This window comes from Phascolarctos cinereus, unplaced genomic scaffold (genome assembly GCF_003287225.1).
Source record: "Phascolarctos cinereus isolate Bilbo 61053 unplaced genomic scaffold, phaCin_HiC Scaffold_2;HRSCAF=192, whole genome shotgun sequence".
NCBI classification, from domain to species: domain Eukaryota; kingdom Metazoa; phylum Chordata; class Mammalia; order Diprotodontia; family Phascolarctidae; genus Phascolarctos; species Phascolarctos cinereus.
In genome coordinates this window covers 34,644,567-34,664,782 of record NW_027555625.1, presented here as the reverse complement: position 1 = coordinate 34,664,782, position 20,216 = coordinate 34,644,567, and the positions used below count along the sequence as shown (strand labels likewise).

At 49.9% G+C, this 20,216-nt stretch overlaps 1 protein-coding gene across 1 annotated transcript in view; it reads left to right on the top strand.

Annotated features, from left to right (window-relative positions):
* POLR1A (RNA polymerase I subunit A) overlaps nt 1-20,216 on the top strand; it is an 87,844-nt gene that overhangs the window by 35,859 nt on the left and 31,769 nt on the right. Inside the window, exons 14-21 of the mRNA XM_020969477.2 lie at nt 2,029-2,220; nt 11,620-11,769; nt 12,330-12,513; nt 13,476-13,558; nt 13,651-13,809; nt 16,195-16,293; nt 16,464-16,616; nt 17,450-17,532. Of these exons, the coding sequence (XP_020825136.1) occupies nt 2,029-2,220; nt 11,620-11,769; nt 12,330-12,513; nt 13,476-13,558; nt 13,651-13,809; nt 16,195-16,293; nt 16,464-16,616; nt 17,450-17,532 (1,103 nt within the window). The remainder of the gene's footprint in view (nt 1-2,028; nt 2,221-11,619; nt 11,770-12,329; nt 12,514-13,475; nt 13,559-13,650; nt 13,810-16,194; nt 16,294-16,463; nt 16,617-17,449; nt 17,533-20,216) is intronic.

Sequence of the window (20,216 nt, the reverse complement as noted above, 5' to 3'; positions counted from 1 at the left end):
GCCATCACACAACATGACTGTTACTGTGTGCTGCTTGCTTCACTCAGTGTCAGTTTATATCAGTCCAGGTTTTTCTGAAGTCTACTTGCACAGCATTTCTTATAGCACAATAGTATTCTATCATCTTCGTATACAACAATTTTTTCAGCCGTTCCCCAGTTGATGGGCGTTCCCTCGATTTCCAGTTCTTTGCCACCACAAAAAGAGCTGCTACAAATATTTTTGTACATGTGTGTCTTTTTTCCATTTGTATGCTCTCTTTGGGGTATACACCTAGAAGTGCTATTGCTGGGTCAAAGGGTATGCACAGTTTTATAGCCCTTTGGGCATAGTTCCAAATTTGCTCTCCAGAATGGTTGGATCATTTCACAACTCCACCAGCAACGCATTAGTATTCCAATTTTCCCACATCTTCTCCAGTATTTATAATTTTCATGTTTTATCATCTTAGCCAATCTGATAGATGTGATGTGGTGCCTCAGAGTCGTTGTGATTTGCATTTCTCTAATCAATAGTGATTTAGAGCATTTTTTCATGTGACTGTAGATAGGTTTAATTTCTTCCTCTGAAAACTGCCTGTTCGTATCCTTTGACCATTTATCAATTGGGGAATGACTTGTATTCTTATAAATGCGACTCGGTTCTCTATCTATTTTAGAAATGAGGCCCTTATCAGAGACACGGGTTATAAAAATTCTTTCCTAGTTTTCTGTTTCCCTCCTAATCTTGGTTGCATTGGTTTTCTTTGTGCAAAACCTTTTCAGTTTCATGTAACCAAAGTTGTCCATTTGCATTTCAGAGCGCTCTGTCTCCTGTTTGGTCATAAATCCTTCCCTTCTCCATAGGTCTGACAGGCAAACTACTACTTGCTCTCCTAGTTTGCTTATGGTATCGATCTTTGCATCTAAATCATGTACCCATTTTGACTTTATCTTGACATAAGGTGTAAGATGTTGGTCTGTGCCCAGTTTCTGCCATGTTGTTCTCCAATTTTCCCAGCAGTTTTTGTTAAATAGTGATTTCTTATCCCAGAAGCTGGAGTCTTTGCATTTATCAAATAGTAGATTAGTATAGTCATTGACTACTGTGTCTTGCATATTTAACCTATTCCACTGATCCACCACTCTATTTCTTAGCCAGTACCAAGTAGTTTGGACGATCACTGCTTTATAATATAATTTAAGATCTGGTACCCCTAGGCCGCCTTCCCTTGCATTTCTTTGCATTAGTTCCCTTGATATTTGGGACCTTTTCATTCATTCTTCCAGATGAATTTTGTTGTTACATTATTATTGTTGTTATTACATTAGCTCGGCCTATCTGTGAGCAGCAAATATTTTTCCAGTTATTTAGATCTGACTTTATTTGTGTGAAAAGTGTTTTATAATTGTGGTCATATAGTTCCTGAGTTTGTTTTGGCAACTAGACTCCCAAATATTTTATAATGTCTACAGTAACTTTAAATGGAATTTCTCTTTCTATCTCTTGCTGTTGGGCTTTGTTAGTAATATATAGGAACGCCAGTGATTTGTGTGGGTTCAACAACATTTATTAAGCACTGTGCTAGGTGATGGGGTTATAAATACAAAGAAGGAAACAGTCCCTACTCTCAGAGAGCTTCCAGTCTGAGCTCCTGTTAAATGGGAGAGAAGTCCATGGGAACTACCTTGAATGCTTGTGGCTTGTCTGATGGCCACTGGCCACATTTTGTCTTCAAGTGTGTGCGGAGTATTTACTGGTGAGACCAGTGTGGGATAGCCCTAGAGAGTCAGTGAGTTGGGAGTGGAGGTTTCCTCGGGGGAAGTGATGGGCTGGTGCCAGGGCAGTCTGCAGGGTGTTTTGTTTTTGTTTCGGGTGGAGGGGGTTGGGGGTGGAGGAAACAGACTAGTTCAGGATAGAGTATCATGGAAGAAACAGAGAGACAAAGGTCACGCTTGCTGGACAGCCTTGAAGCCATGATTAGAAATTTGTTGGCCTCTAAAAGTGTCTTCTCCTCTTTCCCTTGCCCTCTGTGCTTTGGTCTGTCAGGATGGCCAACCGTTGGCTGGATTGATCCAGGATCACATGGTCTCTGGTGCCAGGATGACCACCCGGGGCTGCTTCTTCACCCGGGAGCAGTACATGGAGCTTGTGTACCGAGGACTGACAGACAGAGTTGGACGAGTGAAGATCTTTCCTCCTGCCATTCTCAAGCCCTGCCCACTGTGGACAGGAAAGCAGGTAAAAAGCAGCCATTTTTCTTCTGTCCTCTTCAGTCTAAGACCGTTCTCCTTGGCAGGAAAAAAGCAAAAACAAATGTAAAAAACCCAGTAACCCAGAAACAAGGTAAAAGCTGAGCAGTCTGTGTCCTGCTCATTATCATCATTCCCTCTACCTCAAGCCACGGTCCCAGTCCTTCTGTGAACCTCCTTTCTCCAATAGTGATGTCAAAAAGTCCTCTTTAGGGGGCAGCTAGGTGGCGCAGTGGATAGAGCACCGGCCCTGAAGTCAGGAGGACCCGAGTTCACATCCAGCCTCAGACAAACACTTGACACTTGCTAGCTGTGTGGCCCTGGGCAAGTCACTTAACCCTAATTGCCTAAAAACAAACAAAATAAAACAAAGTCCTCTTTGTTCCCGTTAGCGTCCTTGCCCAACCTCAGTTCATGCTGAACTTCAGGACTGTGGACACTCATTTTACAGGGATGCTCCACACTGGTATTCATTGTCCTTTCCCCACCATGCCGCCATCTTTTGTACTTATCTTTTAAAAACTCTAAGTTGATTTAGTGAGCCTTCCAATCTGCCCCATCTGTCTCTTAACGATTCCTCCTTTTCCTCCCATTGGAATCTTTTTCTTTTCTGTCTTCAGAGTGCTGTTCTTTAGAGCCTTTCTTCTGCTCTGACTTGATTTCTTCTATGGGATGTTAATCTACAAGATGGATGGATTGAGGGACGAAAGATCATAGCAAGGGTGAAGAGTAGTGTTCCTTTGGAGAGGTGAGGGGGCTGTAGGGTGGAAGGATAAGAGGTTGGGGGCAGGGTAAATTATTCTGAAAGTGGTGCACCTTGGAGAGCTGGTGAGGCTTAATGTGCCATCCTGCTGGCATGTGACTGCAATGCAGTGGAGGAGGAAAAGGCCACCAAGGATAAGGCATAGGCCAGGTGGCAGGAAGGGCATCGGCATGAGTCCCTGGAGATGGTGTCAGGATGTTGGGCTGGGCATTGAAGTAACTGAAAAAGTTGAGGGAGTGCCCTGGATCAGGGCGAACATAGGATGGAAAGAGGCTCCTAGCGTAGGTTTCAGTGACCTTGGAGGAGGTGAGGTCAGTGTGATGCTTCTGGTCCGTAGAGGAGTGGCCTGGAGACATGGTGAAGAGAGAAGGAGTGGGCCCCACCCTTCTTCTGGGCCTGTGTGCAGTGAGGAAGGAGGCTGAGAGAGTGGCCTCCAGTGAGTGCGCAGGGATGTCTCCCTAGGGGAGAGCCATGGCTCCTTTAAAAGTGACAGGGGTGAGTTTGAGGCTGTAGGGGAGTTTGTGGCCGGTTGGCCGGGGGTTCTTTGGGGCACAGTGAGGTGGGTTAGAACCCAGGTGGAGATTGGCATAGTGCTGGGGCTGAGAAGGACTGATGAGAATAGGAGTGGTACCATTTGTGAAGTGCTTAGCACAGTTGCTGGCACACAGTAGGTGCTCTGTAAATGCTAGCTCTGAGGAGGAGAGAAGGATTTGGGAGGCACTGGTCTTGGTGCAGGGCCACAGGGGCTGCAGCAAGTCTGGTCGGTGGCTTTGCAGCCCAGGCCTTTGTTAAGCCCTTTGCCCTTGGGCCCTGGAGATAGGGGGTTTCTGGGTCCCGAAACAGGATTTTGCTTAAAAAGCAGATTCTAGCCCTGGGAAGTTTGTTGACTCTTTCCCCAGCTCTTCTTTTCCCACTGGAAGTCATCGGTCTTTGTCATCATTTGTAAGGGCTGGAGTCCTGTGCCAGGACCGATGACTTGCCTTTTAAAGCTGCCTGCAGAGTGCTGCTCTTTGGCCTGGAAGCGGATGTCTCTTTGGTGCAGCCAGATCTGGCTGGAACGAATGGCCGTGACCTTGGGAAGGCCGGCACAGGCTGCGCAGCGCCGGCGCTGTCAGCCGCCAGGCTGGTTTCCTTTGCCACCCCTGAAGCACAGCTTCATGTCCTGGAGCAGCCGCTGCCGCCCCCTCAGTGGCCAGCCATCGACCTTGGAGTGAGAGCGTGCGTTCAGGCAGGTCCTCGGGATGTTCCACCTGGGAAGCTGCATAGTTCTCTGATCTCCTGCACATTCAGGGGGCCTTGTGGTCCACCTCAATCCTTGGCAGGAGTGAGTGGGCAGACCCACTGCCACCAGTGAGCCCTGCCTCCGTTTGTGCAGCACAGGTCACGGCTTCCAGAGCCTGGCCTCGGCAGCTCTGCTTCTGAAACGTTCTTTCATTGGTCTGTCTTCCACTCGCACGTGGAAACCTCCCCCGCTGACGCAGATCGCTGTTCATCTAGAGCTGTTGTCTGAGAGCATTGCCTGGGGCTGCTCCGAGGGCAGCCCAGATTCCTGGGCAGGGCCAGGTGCTGGTGATTGCCAGGCACTCTGCCTAGGAGTTGTGAGGGGCTGCCCCATCTGGTCTTTGAGGTTGGTCAGTTCAGCCTTCCCGTGGTTGTTATTGTGTGCGCAGCCAGAGGTGAAGTATCCCATCCCTTTGAAGAGGTTGTATTCTCCAAGGGGGGATGTCACCCGAGCAGGAAGGGTCCTCAGGCCAGCTGAGAAGAGAATGGAGGCCCAGGTGGATGACATGTGCAAGGTCACGTGGGTAGGAGTTGTCCTAGGTGGGAGTGAGCCACAAGCCTCGCGACTCCAAAGCCAGTGCTCTGGCCACTGTCAGAGTGCTTCTCATGTCCTTCCTGGCTCTGTCGGCCACACCTGAGCTGCCCTCACAAAAGCTGCTTGAGAGGCCCGGGCCTGGGGGTAGCGAGTTAATATTTGCTTTGTCACTGGAGTGTAAGATACAAGACACTCTCTTAGGCCGTAACATGCCTTCCTTCAGTTAACCTGCGTGATGTCGGCAGGAGATAAGTAAGTGGATGTTAGTTGTGGGTCCTCACCTGTATGCAGGTCACTGAGCAGCGTGATGACCAGTGTCCTGTTCGTCCTTCCTTACGGCCCCTTCATCACGTTGTGATGGCACCCGCCAGGCCTGGCGGTGAGACTCCCATCTCGCTAGGGCTTTTTAGCTTCAGCCTAGAGGAGCATGGTGATGGAAGCATACTTGCCCCAGTCATAGTGAGCTATGCAGGAAAGCCTTACACCTTGGACCCTTGGCATTCTTCTGGCCGATGTTGTGGCCTCTGCCCTCGGCGTAGTTTGAGGTGTGTGGCACACCAAGGCAGCTCTGGGCATGGGAGCCTGCCCTCTTGGGTCCCCCCTTTCCTTCTTCGGTTGCCTGGTTCTTCCAGCTACAGATGTCATTTCCTGGCCTTGTTTATTGTTTATTTTTTTTCTTTTTTTTTCTTTTTTTTTTTTTTAGTGATGCAATCGGGGTTAAGTGACTTGCCCAGGGTCACACAGCTAGTAAGTGTCAGGTGTTTGGTTTGAGGCCAGATTTGAATTCAGGTCCTCCTGACTCCAGGGCCAGTGCTTTATCCACTGTGCCATCTAGCTGCCCCATCCTGGCCTTGTTTAGAGACTTGCTGTCCACACCGCATCCACTATGTCACTGAGGAGGAGTGCACGGTGACTGTCTGGCAGTGTGGGATATTTCCACTCTCAGTCCCTGCGTCTCTGCAGTGAAGGAAGACAGGTGCTCCTTCTCAGCAGTGTTCCTGGCCATTATCATTACAGTGAGAAAACAGTAATTTAATGAAGGGGAGAGAGAGACAGAGACAGAGAGAGAGAGGTATAAATCAAGTGCTGTGGGGCAGAGGCGTCAATGCAGAGTATAATTGCAAAGTTAAAAAAATGGTGATTTAATGAAGACTTTCATGAGAGAGAGAAGGGGCATAATCATAGTAAGAAAAGTGGTAATTTAATCAGTCGCAGACAGGCATAAACAAAACGCTCTGGGGTCCAGAGGCATGACGTGTTCTGTCCACAATCAGGGGAGGTCAGGCCTTCACCGAGGAGGTGGCGTCTAAACTAGGCCTCAAAGTTCAGTAGCATTTTGAGAGTTGGGTTCAGCCAGCGGTGAGCTCTGACGTGTGTGCAGGCAGGCCCAGAGTGCAGATGTGGCCCGAGAGTCCAGATCAGTCCCAAGTGTAGGGGGAGGAAGGACGAGTCGGACCCTCCTGTGAGCTGGAAAGGGGATTGTATGGTGATGACTCTGAATGCCACTTTGGGCCAGGCTAAGCCTGGTAAGTGCTTACATACTCTGGGTCAGGCACTGTGCTAAGCATTGAGAACATACGGTACCTGCCCTCAGGGAGCTGGCATGCTAACCACCCTAGGAAGAGGGTGGGAGGAGGAAGTCTGGAGTCAGAGTCCGGGGCTTTGCCCTGAGAGAGGTGATCATGTTCCTGTGGTGGTGGTTGGAAGTGGTCAGTGTCATGCCCTTGGTTAACCACCCTGTCTGGGCTCCTTCCTGCCATGTTGTTCTGCCCCCCACCCTGCTCAGCTCCCTCCGGTCAGCCTTTGCTAAGCACCTGCTTTGGGTCAGGCAGCGTGCTGGGGACTGGGGAGGCAGCTTCCTCTAGAAGCCTTCCCCCAGGGAGGGAGCCCCATACTCTTACACCCCCAATCCCCCCCCCTTGAGCAGCTTCCCCCGTGGGGACCTGTTCATTGATGTGCTGCTTGTCCTCACTGCATTGATTTCTACCCATCCTCCCTCCTTCCTCCCCTGCCTCTTGCTGCCCGGGATCACTCCTGGGCAGGCACAGACCAGCACAAACTCAGCCAGTCCAACAACCCCCCACCCCCATTGAAAGGGGAGTGGAATTCAAGTCTTGCTGCCCCCCTTCCCCCCACAGTCAGTCAGTTGTCTCTCACATTGCTCATCTCCCTTTCACTCCCATTTCCTGGTCTGTTGTGTACATTCTCCACCTGTCTGCAGTCTCTTCTCACTGACCTATCTGTCCTTGCTGCTGTCCAGCTCATTTTCCTAAGAAACATTTCTGACCCTGTTCCTCCCTCTGGTCAGATTACCCCAGGTGGCTCTCTTGCCCTCGGGCTAAGGGCCAACTCTTGGCCTGGCATTTAGGGCCTTTCCTGCCCATCTTCCTGGCCCTGTGTCACTTGTCTCCTTCATATGCCCGTTGCAAGCAGGGGTCTCAGGTCTTGTCTTGCCCCGCTCCCCAGTACTTTCCAGAGCTCAGGACTAGAGCAAGAGCACCTCCCATCTCTCAGGGAAGTCTGAATGAGTGGGTGCCTTTCCCCCAGTTTGTTGGGGCTGTCCATCATTGGATAGGAAGCCGTGTCTGCAGCCCCCAGGTGTTTCAGTGGAATATAGCTTTACAGAATACACCTGGACTGTTTTGGTCCTGGCCTCAAAGGGATTTGCGAGCAGCTTCTGGTTCTAGCCAGACTCCTCAGAACTCCCCACTCAGAATTGTTCAGAGGTTCCCGCACCCCTCCCCATTTCCTTTCTTGTTCCGTGGCTCTTTGGGAAATAAAAGCTTTCTTCTGTATGACTAAGGAACACTGGGCTATTCTGTCCTCTGGGAGTATTTAAAGACGGTAACAATAAAACAGAATTCTCATCTGCTTTGGCTGTTGTCTGTCTGGTTCCTTCTGAAGGGAGTTACTGCCTATCTCTTAGAATAACAGGCTGTAGATGGGGAAGGGACCTTATTGGCCATTGAGGCCAGGGGTTCTCGATCGACTTTTGTATCACTGATCTCGTTGGCCACTTGATGAAGCCTCTGGAGACCTCCAGATCATGCTGTCTATAGTCATAGTACAAATGCTACAGGTTAATGAGAAAGAAAGATGTCCTCTTTTCCCCATCCAAGTTTGTGGAGCCCTGTTCACTGACCCCACATTAAGGGGTCTGGATCAGCGCCCTCATTTTCTAGGTAATGAGTGCAGTACAGAGCTAGAGCGGAAGGACCTGGGTTCGAATGCTGCCGCGGGGCAGGCCAGCCTCTGGGCTTCAGCTTCCTCATCTGTGAAGTGGGCTTCATAGCACCAGGAGCACCTGCCTCACAGTGTGGCGGCTCGTTGTGACTAATAATTGAGCTCGGTGAGCTGTGGTCATTTGTACGTGTCTGGGCAGTAGACAGGCTCGGTCCTTGGTGAAAGTCTTCCGAGATCTCATTTAGGAGGTCCTGCACTCTTCCAGACGTGCTGCCTCCTGGCTCCTTCTGGGATGCTCCAATCTAGAGTGTTCGCTGGGCCACACGGGTGAGGGGCCAGGCCTCTGGGGGTCTCCTGGAAGGCGCTTCCGTAGGCTCCCTTGAACCATGTGGACACACAGCTCGTCCAGGTGCCTGGTGGGGCCTGGAACACCTCACCTTCCCAAAGCCTCACACGGTGAAACAGCACATCCTGAAGGTATGACCTTGAACCCTCTAACCTACCTCCCCCGGGCCCAGCCGGCCACTTCCCCCTCCCCAGCCTCCTTTTCCCCAGACCTCTCCAGCTCCTGCTCCATCATTAGCAGCCTTCCTTTTATTTTAGACCTCCTCCTCTCTTTATCTTCCATCTTGGGCACTCCCTGGCTGACTGTGGAATCCAGAGTCTGGATGATTGTTCGCCCTGGGCCACCCTTCCTGGGACTGCTTACGGTCCCAAGTCATTGGTCTTGGTGACAGAGTCACGGTTCTCCTTCCTCTCCATTGTCACCCCCAGTCTCTCCTCAGCAACTTCTGCTCCTCCGAGGTTCAGGATCTCCAGGCCTGTCACCCAGTCTAGATCCTGGTGGCAGTTATCCACCTATCCTCCGATGCTTCTTTTCCTCCTTCCTCAGCAAACCCATTGCCTGGCTCCCAGGCTTCCTCTCCTCCTCGTCTCCTGTTCTTGTACTAGGGGACTTTACCACGTATACTGATATATTCCCCCACATATCCTACAAAATTTTCCTGGTTCTTCTTGCTACCATTCCCATGTCCTCCCCTTTTCAAGTTCACCTTGATCCCTCCATTGTGTGTGTTAGACTTCCACGTGCATGAGCTTGGAAATTTTTTTTTTATCAATCTTTATTTATTTATCAGTCTTTGATCATTCTATCTCTCCCTGTGCCTTATGACCGCTAACCCTGAGTCAGAGGAAGGGGCCAAAGGGGTGGAGTGCACAACGCCTAAGACTGATGTTAGTGTGTGGGCCCCACTGTCCTTAATGGTGACAAAAAAACAAGTTGTACGAGCATTTGTAGATGCTTTTTTCTGTTTTTTGTTTGTTTTCTTCTTCCTGATCTCATCACAAGCACCCTCAGGAAGCGTGGCTCGGTGGGGGTGTCTGGCCAAGTGTCCCTTAAACATGTTTTCCCTTTGACTGCTTCTCGCTGTCCTAGGAATCAGTACTTTCGATGGTCCTCCACTGTCCTTCATCAGATTTTTAAAGGGAGTTTAAATTCTAAATGTTTGTGGCACCTGGCAGCCATGTCTTTCCACATGACTAGAAAAGCAAACTAAAATTGTTTATGGACTCTTGGGGTCTCCTTCTTACTGAAGTGGAATTATATTGATTACATTTATTTTTTTAATTTCTTTATTATCATTATGAACTGGACAAATATCAGCAAACATCAACGTTTCCTCGTACCAGTAAAAATAGGTAGAGAGGACTACGTGGGACACTATAAATCTCCCCTCTGTGGCTTCACTGATCCTCAGGAAGCTTGTCAGGGTTGTGGGGGGAGTGTAGCTTAAAATAACTTCTTTCTGCTTCCTCTTCTTACTTTCTCATTACTGCCTTTCCCCTCTCACCTTCCATCACCACATGCACAGTCACAACAGACAAATCTGCACACCTACTGTTTCAGAAGTGCACCTCGAGTCCATCCCCTCACTTCTCTGGAGCATCTGCCATCATTCTTAAGTCTTTCACAGTTTTTCCTTTATAGTGCCATACTTACCTTCGTAGTTCTTCTGGCTCTGCTCACTTCATCCAGCATCTCTTCTAAGTCTTCCCAGTTTTATTTGAATCTGTCTCTTGCGTCATCTCATATGCCACCAACATGTTCCACTACATTTATATGCCATAATTTGTTTAGCCAGTCCTCTGCCCAATTGATAGGCATCCACTTTGGTTCTATCTTTGTTAAAACAAAATAGTTGCTATCAGTATTTTTGTACCTGTGTGTCCTTTCCCTGCTTTTTTGACCTTTTTGTAGTGGTATCACTGAGTCAAAGGGTGTGTGTATAGTGTAGTACCTTTCGGGTCTATTAGTACCTTCCGGGTTTATTAGTACCTTCCAGGTGCTGTCCAGAATGGTTAGGCCACTTTAACTTCCCCTACAGTACAGTTCTGGGCCATCTCTCCTTCAGCAACTGCTAGAGTCATTGTTATCCTTTTGTTTCCTTTTATTATCAGACCTTTGATGATCTGATGGATGTGAGGGATTCTTAAAATCTTTATTTCTCTTATTAATGATTTAGAACATTTTTTGTTGGTTTCTTCTTTTGAGGACTGCTCAAAGAATGGCTCTTGTTGTAGTATATTTGTATTAATGCCCTGTATACCTAAGATATTAGACATTTGTCAGAGAAATTGAGGCTTTTTTAACCTGTTAACTGTTTACTTTTTCATTCTAAGTATTGATTTTGTTTGTACAAATCTTTTGTCTTTTAAATTCATTTTAAAATTATGCATCTTATCTCCTGTGTTCCTTTCCATCCCTTGTTTGATCAAAAGCCTTTTTCATATTCATGATTGTAAATATTATCTCTTTTCCTGCTTTTTTAAATGTATTTATGATATGACCATTTAACTAGGTCCTGTGTCCATCTGAACCATTCGTGATGGTGCAAGATGTTGGCCAAACCTAATTTCTGCCAGACTGATTTCCAGCTTTCCTAGCAGTTTTAAAATTTCTTTAAGAAATAGTTAAAGTGTGCCAGTGTCTGTCCTATTTCCCATGGGGCAGGCATCAAAACATCATTTAAATAGGTTCCTTTGGAGCTTAATTGCATGCCATGTCTTTTTCTCATTCCTGCTCTTCTAGTTTCTTATCAACTTTGGTCTTTGCTCTGACAAGTCCGTGTTCTTGACTGTACACAAACAGTTGGTTCAGAAAAGACTCCCGGATCATGGACAGCCCATTTCTTGCCTGTTAAAACAGAATCAGTTTCAGGTTTTGTTGTGTTTTTGGGGTTCCCACATCTAGTGGCTGCCAGTCCTTCTCTCAAAGGAGGTGTCGTGACCTGCAGACATGAGACTTCTACAAGCCTTTGGCCTCTCTTGTGCCATGTTTCGTGACATACCCTCTTTCTGTTTTTGTTCTGTCTCCAAAATTGTGTTTTGGAGTGTGACTACAATGAGAAGTGAGCCCGGCTGAGTGTACAGAGAGGTGCCGGGAGTGAAGGCCAGAGTGATCCGAGCCTTTTCCGTGGAGGACACCGGGGGCCCCGCAGGAGTGAAGCCGTCTCAAGAGTCTTACATCCTAATTTTCCCTTTGTTTCCTGTTACCATCTGTCCTCGATATGTGGGAAAGGGGCCACGAAACTTCATCATGCATTTGGGCTGTCTTTGCTTCTCTACAGGTTGTCTCCACGTTGCTGATAAACATAATCCCAGAGAACCACATCCCCTTGAATTTGATTGGGAAGGCAAAAATCAGCGGGAAAGCCTGGATCAAGCAGAGCGCCCGAGCTGCACCAGCGTGTGGCCTGGATGCTATGTGCGAGTCCCAGGTACGTTTGTGGCTGGTGTCATTTCTCCAGGCCTAGGGGCAAGGCCTCATTTGGAGCAGGTTGATGAGAAACAAAAGAGGACGGACCGCAGACAAGTGCAAAACCAGGCAGTGATTGCTGAGGGGAAAAGGAGAGTTTGGGCCCAAAAGCCGTGAAGTGTTTACCCTCTCTGGGGAGACAACGTGTACGCCTCTAAGTACATGGAAGATCTACGTGGCGGTTATTGGAGGGGAAGGCTATGTGTGCATGTGTGTGTGTGTGCGCACGTGTGCTGGGGAGTGGGAAGGTGAAGTACGTAGGAGAGGTTAGGAGGTAACTGTGGCATCGTGGGTAGAGAGGTGGCCTTGGCATTGGGAACACCCAGCTGGAAGGCCCTCGTCCGACACACACAGGCGGTAGTGAACCTCTTGGTGCCTGGGCCACTCTAGCTCAAAGACCGTGTTGGGGAGCTGGTGGCCATCTGAGTTGGTAGAGGAGTCTCCCTCCGTTTTGTGAGTTGCCTACATGATGTGGCATCGTCACCAGGAGGTTCATTGCCTTCCCCCCCTTCTTCCTTGTAGGTCATCATCAGAGAAGGGGAGCTGCTCTGTGGGGTCTTGGACAAGGCCCACTATGGCAGCTCTGCCTACGGCCTGGTCCACTGCTGTTATGAAGTCTATGGCGGGGAGACAAGCGGCCAAGTGCTCACGTGCCTGGCTCGCCTCTTCACGGCCTACCTGCAGCTCTACAAGGGCTTCACCCTGGGTAAGGCCCAGGCTGGATCATAGAAGTGGGCCCTTCACCGGTAGTTGGCAGGTGGCTCGGCCCCTTCGTAGTTAGTGGGGGGCTCGGTTCCCGGGCTGGCCCCTTGGTCTTTAGTTTGTGGGTTGCTCAGCCCCTTCCTGTTTGATTGGTGGGTGGCTCAGGAGAGTTGGCTCCTTGAACTCTAGTTCTGCTGGCCTGTCCACATAGGAGAGGCCAAGAAGCAGAGACGGGGTTCCAGTGTGTTGGAGGAGGGTGTGGGGTGGGGTCTTTAGCCATCTTGGTTGACTTCAGAGAGTGTTTGTGAAAAGTCAGTCCAAGTCACCTAACACCCACCTCATTAGAGGGACCCAGATCTTCTCCAGCCAATGAGATGCTTCTTTGCACCTTGACTCACTTGGGGCCTTCGGGTTCCCAGGAACTTCTTTGAATAATTTGAGACATAATTTTTCCACACACAAGAGGTTTTGTTTGCCTCCCAGCTCAGAGCCAGCAATGGGGCCCTTGTGTGTGGTTTGTTGGTAGTGTTTGTATTGGAGGCAGGAAATGCAGTGGGTGGTGTGTGGTCAAGGATCCACTCACCTTTTTTGAGGCCTGATGGTTTCTCCTGTGCCCTGGCACCCCTCCTGCTTCCATAGCAACAAGCCCTTCTCCCTCAGAAGGGGACAAGGGATATCCCATCTGTGAATGGGCGTGAGGTGGGCTGCCGCAGGTCTGCCTCTCACCTTATCTAGAGCCAGGCTCCTTGGTGGCCTTCACCCTGGCCGCCACCTTGGTCCCCGGCCTAGCCTCCTGCTCCCCTTTTTCAGTTTTCTTCCCACATTAGAAGGTGCATCCCTTGAGAGCAGGAACTGTCACATCTGCTTATGTGTGTGTCCCCAGCACTTAACCCAATGCCTGCACCCTTGAACCAACCCCTCAGTTACACTCTTCCCCACCCTCTCTTTGTCCACTTTACCCTGTAGGTGTGGAAGACATTCTGGTCAGACCCCTGGCAGATGCCAAGAGGCAGGCGGTCATAGAAGAATCCTCTCACTGCGGCTCCCGGGTAAGGTGGGCTTTAGGAGGGCGGGGGGTTCACGCCAGTTGCCCTTTCCCTGCACACACGTAGGACTGACCCATCTGCTTCTCTCACTGCAGGCCGTCAGGGCCGCCTTTAATCTCCCTGACCTGGCGTCATGCGAGGACGTGCAAACCAAGTGGCAGGATGCCCATCTCAACAAAGACCAGAGGGACTTTAACATGGTCGATCTCAAGTTCAAGGAGGAAGTGAATCATTACAGCAATGAGATTAACAAGGTTAGTGTAGGCCCCCTCCTCGCCCGCTGTGGTCCGCAGAGATGGCCAGGATGGCGTTAGGGTCCCTTGGCTTGGCCGGCCAGACTCAGAAAGGAGTTTTATTCGTCCCCCAGGGTCCCTCGGCTTGGCCGGTCAGACTCAGAAAGGAGTTTTCTTCATCCGCCAGGGTCCCTCGGCTTGGCCGGCCAGACTCAGAAAGGAGTTTTCTTCGTTTGTAGCATTTATTAGGTGCCTGCTATGTGCTGGCCACTGTGTGCTGGAGCTGGGGTCACAAAGGCAGAAGAGCCCCTTGCTTGAGTTCTGCCAGGGGCATCATCGGTAAGATAGGAGGAGGAGGAGGAGGAAGGAGATGAGGCGAGACCACTAGCGGGGGGATTCGAAAAGGCTTCCTGTAGGAAGCTGGGAGCCCTGAAACAGTTATCAGCAGTCTGTGGGGGAAGTCTTTTTGTTCATTGATCTCATTTCACTGGTGGATTCTGAGGGTTCTTTTGGCAAATTAATTAGCAGATACCTGAGTAAAATGCATGCCTGTGTAGAGGCCTGTGACATGAGCTGCCACGCCTTTGGCTTCACAGTCCTCCAAAGGCACTTGGCACCACCTGCCCTGGGCCTCATCGCTTCCAGGGCTTCCCAGGCTACTTTGCCAGGCAGATGAGAGACTGAAGAAAAAGGGGGCGTGTCCTGCAGCGTCAGGTGTGGGGGCAAGCTCGGCCTGGGAGAAGCCTTTGCTCTGAGCTTGGACACCCTGTCTTGGGGCTTCAGGGTATGGGATCCAGGCTGAGTCTATCATCTTAATCAGTTAATCCACAGTTAACCCCCCAGGACCTCCCTTTCTGGCTTCCTTTTCCGTGTCTGAGAGGCTTCCAGCCCTTCCAGTAAAGGGATTTCAGGCTGTATATGGGAGATTTTTGGCTGGAGGAGCAGGAGTGTTCATCTCCTTGAAAAGCTGATTATGGGCTGGGATCACAGTGTTTTTCAGAACTTCTAGTATCCTCCTCAGCTGACCCTCCAAATGTTATCTGGAGCCTAACTCCTCAGATCTTTCCCTGGCTTTGTTCCTTTGTTTTGCTAGAATTTGAATGTGGATTTACTGTAACCTTAGGCCTCAGGCCTCGACTTCTTCCCTAGGTAATGCCTTCAGCTCAGGCACAAGCCTACACCATCACTTTGGGAAAGCCATCACTGGGTGCTACCTAGGGGGGTCCTTAGTGTGGGAGTTTGCTTGTTAGAAATTAGTGTGTGGGACTGAGGTGGCTTCTCCCCTAGGCCACTGTGCAGATATACTTAGTCTTTCCCCCCTCCACTTTTCTTTCCTTTCTTTTTCAGTAGTATTTTATTTTTTCCAATTTTTAACATTCATTTTTTAAAAAATATTAAGTTCCAAATTTTTCTCCTTCTCCCTTCCGAAAATGTTAAGCAGTTTGATAAAGGTTATATATGTGCAATCGTGTAAAATGTATTTCCATATTAGTTGTGTTGTATAAGAAGAAACAGGAAAAAAAGGAGAAAACTATGAAAAAAAGAGAATAGTGTGCTTCAGTCTGCATTCAGACTCCATCAGTTCTTTCTCTGGAGGTGGATGAGTACTTTGGAATTGTCTTAGATCATTGTATTGCTGGGAATGGAAAAGACATTCATAGCTGATCATTGCACAGTGCTGCTGATACTGCCTACAGTGTTCTCCTGGTTCTGTTCCCCTCTTCACTTTTCCATTAATGAATGTACTTCTTTATTGTCTTTATTAATTAGCAAATGAAATGGTTACACTTGGTTGTATATGTACACACCCACCTCCACACCCACATCTATGTCCATAAAAACAAACACATAGTCTATATCTATGTCTGTGTGCACAGCCACACAACTTTACACATATGTATGGAAACATGTGTCTATATCTACATGCGTACACACATACATATATACATAAGCACATATAGCTACATCTATATCTGTGTATACACACACACACACACACACACACACACCCACAAGCTAGAGTCTAGGTGATAAGGAGGGTGGAGCAAAATGGCCTTGGGAATGGAGGAAGCCATTTGGAGTGGGTGGCTTTGCAGCCACAGCTGGCCGGCCATATGTTGCCCTGAGTTTCACCTGCTGGGCCTTTTGACCAGCCCACCCTCAGCATGCCCTCTTTTTATTCTCCTCCTCCCTTTTCCTTTGGCTGCTTTCTGGCTGGTGCAGGACAGAGGGGACCCTGGTCTCAGAGACCCCAGCTAGCCTTGTTGTTCGTAGCTCTGGTAAGACTCACTAGGGAGGAAAGCAGTCAGCGTCCCCCAGCATGGGTTGGGAGTGTTGACTAGGCCTGGGGCTTATGTTTTCTTTATTTGTCTTGGGTTGCCCTGACTGTCTCTTTACCCTGCCTAGGCATGCATGCCCTTCGGACTCCACAGAGGGTTCCCAGAGAACAACCTGCAGATGATGGTACAATCCGGAGCCAAAGGATCGACCGTCAACACGATGCAGGTCTGACACCAGGGCTTCTCCAAGCTCACACTTTCCTACTCGCTTGACACCATCTCCATTGGCATGGTGCCACACACCTGGGGGTTCTGCGACGGTTCTCAGAAGGCCTTGTCTTCCCTTTTCAGCTCTGTCACATGTCTCACGTCCCTGGCTTTGCTTGTGCCCCACAGATTTCCTGTCTGCTCGGTCAGATTGAGCTGGAAGGGAGAAGGCCCCCACTGATGCCATCTGGGAAGTCACTGCCCTGCTTCCAACCTTACGAAGTCACTCCTCGGTCTGGAGGCTTCGTCACTGGCAGATTCCTCACAGGCATCAGGCCTCCCGTAGGTGCTTTCAGGTTTCTGTTTCCTCCCTGTTCTTTGTACCTTTCATGCAATGGGTGACTGACTCCCTGCTTGAATGGGTATGTGCTGAGAGGATTCCAAGTGTGAGCAGTAAGCTAAAAGATTGCAGGGTGTTAGTGGCCCCTTTGTTTAAAGTCCCTTTGGTGAACAGGTGGGATGGGTTAAAATGCTGGCTGGTGAAGGGAATGCTTCTCCCCATTATCAAGAGAAAAGCCCTCGGATTGTTGGCGATGCACCTTCATGATGCTGTCTAAGGGAAAGGTCAGTAGTAGTGAAGAACATTTGGTCATCACTACAGACACAGGTTAAACTACCCTCTCAGCCTGTTCCTACCAACTGGTAGGACCAAGAGGTGGGTGTGAGGGACTGTGGGAGCCCCTTCCTTCTGAGCCATACAGAAAGAAAAGCGGAGCTCCCAGGGCTGGCCCTTGGCCAGCTTTCATGGTAGATCAGGTTTGTCTTTGCCCTGCCTATGTCACCCTTTCACCTTCTGCTGTGACCCAGTCCATGGTGAAGCCAGGAGGATCGTTTCCACCTATGGACTTTGGGTGGCTGGTGGTTTTTCCCTGGATTCGTGTTTGGCTGGAATGATGACCTTTATAGCTATGTCCACTTATATCCAGCAGAGCCAAGGGTGGGGTCCCTTGGCTCCATTTCATGACCACAGCCTGTTCTGTGGTCCCAGCCAGCTGTCTACCTGCGGTAGGGCAGGCCCTGGCCAGAGGTCATGGAAGACCCCGTGTCGGCCCATCCCTGCTCGTGGAGATGAGCTCATTGTAATGTTCGTGACCATTACCCTTCTTTTCCTGTAGGAATTCTTCTTTCACTGCATGGCAGGGAGAGAAGGTCTGGTAGATACAGCTGTCAAAACAAGTCGATCAGGATACCTGCAGAGGTAAGAGAACAAAACGGGGCACCTTCTCCTCTGGCTGTGAAGGAATTAGAAAACTGACTCATGGCCTTGGGGAGGATCCCAGGACTTAGTCAGAAGAGGCCCGGTTTGAGTCCCTGCTCAGACACTTACAGCATCACGTCATTTCAGTGGGAGATTGACGCCCACGACCATCTGGCCATCATAGCTGTATGAGCATGGGTAAATCATCTAACCCCTCTGAGCCTGAGTCTTCCAGCTGTGGGCTCCCTCCCTCCCAGATTGGTGGTCGGAAGAGAGTCCACTTTGTAAACCTCCAAGGGCCTCACATGGAATAACCAGGAACTCAGAGCACATCTGTGTGGTCTCCTGTGTCCTCTGAAGACTGTAAGCATACGGAAAGGTAGAATGATGGGCTTTGTCAGCGTGCTGTGGCTGTAGATTGCCTGTTTAATTAACTCAGGCAGGCTGAGGTCTCCTCCTACCAATCCTGTGCTCTTGACTCCGTGGTCTCTAAGTTGGGCGATGCTCTCTCCCAGTGGGAGGGAAGTCACTTCTCCTGACCCACAGCGCTGGTTTCCCCACAGAGAAGGAGCTAAGCCTGAGCCCTGCCCACACTCGGTGACCACTCTCCATGCTGTTGTCTCAGCGTTCGCTGCTCTTTAGGCTGAAGCCCTGGCTGGCCTGCCTCCAGTTCTGCTGCCAGAGGAAGGGGCAGCCCAGGGTTCGTGTGACCTTGGCAGCCCAGGCTGGCTCTTGGACGTGCTGCATTGTGGGTAGGACTCTGGCATCAGCCCTTTCTCCCCTTGCTCTCCCCAAGCCTGGGGGAGCCAGTGCTGTGGGTTATGGGAAGTGGCTTCCCTCTTTGGAGGAGGACCCTAAGAGAATCAGGCCATGTGGGAGACTCAGCCCTTTACGGAGTCCCTTGAACCCAGTGTGTTTAAAGACTGCAGAGCCCTCAGCAATGTGGCTGTTTGAACAGGTTGGGGGCAACAGGAAAGAGCAGAGAGCATCTCCATTCAGCCGTGATGCCATGAGGCCTCCTGGGGGGCTCAGGTTTGTGTCCCAGGGGTGGTGCTGGGCCCGCATTGGTCCTCAGGGATCCCCTCCCCGGCAGCTGGAAAAGGAAGGAGAAGCCTAAGGCCCACACTCTGAACACCCACCTCTTTGTTTACTTTTCCTTTTTAAAAATTTTAGCTCAATTTTATTTTACTTTTTAGTTTTGATATTCAGTTGTATTTTAATTTGAGTTCCAGATTCTCTCTCTCTCCCCCTCCCTTTTCCCTTCCCCTTCCTTCACGAAGGCAAAAACAACAGAAGCCATTACAAATACTTTTAGGCATGCAAAACCAGCATCCGCATTAGCCACGTTCAGAGAGAAAGAGAAAAAGTTCCCTGCTGTCTGTGTCCGAGAGATCTCTCTGGAGGTGGACAGTATGTTTCATCGGAGCCCATTGTTATTGATAAGCCTTCGGTTCTCCATCCCATTTGTTTTTAAACACACCCAAGTCTTCATTTACACTTTCAAATTAGACTCCACAGGCCTCGTAGTCTGATTAGACAGATAGGACACAGACCTGACGGGCCAGCTAATTGTGTAGTGGTCATGGTGTGCTGAGCCAGATGGGTGGCCCCTGAGAGCGGGGACCAGACAGGTACCTGGGGATTGGGGCTGGTCAGGCAAGCTGTCCTGTACCTTCCTCTAAAACTTTGCCTCTGCCACCCTCACCTCTGTCAGCCATCTCTGGAGTCAGAGAGAGGGGTTGTCTTTGGGCCCCTCCTGCCCCTCTCGTCTGCCCCATGAGTTGGCAGGGCTTACACGACATCTCTTCCGTCTGCCAGCTCTGTTGCTCGGTCCAGGCTCTCCTCTTCTTTCCCTGGGCTACTGCAATAGCTAACTGGTTTCCTGCCTCCGGGAAGATCTCAGCATCCCCAGCCACCCCGCTGTTCTGACCCACACCCACGTAGACTCACTCGTAGACACCCAGATATTCTTAAACCTCAGAAATACAAACACTCACTCCAAGATATCAGCCAAGTCACTTAATCTCTCTGTAACACAAGGCGTTAGACGTGGAACATCTCCAGACTGTTTCCAACTGTAAAAAAGCTATGATTTATGAACTGTTTTGTCCCCTCTCTAGTCCACCCCAGACTTGAGACTGTGGCAGGCCTTAAATGTCAGGCTTGGAACAGAGGAGAGGTGGCAGAAGCAGTGGTTTGGGAAGACTGATCTTGTGGTACCTAGCATACGCTGGGGGGACAGAGCCTGGGGCTGAGAGGGTTGTGGAGAAAGAACCAGTTTGTTCTTGGCGCTGATTTAACTTGAGGGTCAAGAGAACGGGAGAAACCACAGGATGATGGCGTTGTTGACACAGACGAGGACAGCGGAGGGGATAGTTTGCCAGGACAGGATGAATTTGGCATTGTTTGAGATAACAAGAGGACAGACAGCCTGATAGAAATGTGCCCATGTAGTCTGAGCTCTCCAGGGAGAGAACAGCACAGGGCCAGAGGAGCAGAGGTTAGGACTTGGTTGGCAGGACAAGGAAGAGAAGGCCACAGGTGACGCCCACAGGAGTCTGAGACCTGCAGGGGATCCCCAGCAAATCTCTCTGAGGCTGGGGAAGGGCAGAGTTTCCCAGAGAAAGGGCTGTGCATCCCAGTCACTCCAGAGCAGACAGCAGATGAGGGCCGAGCCAGATTAG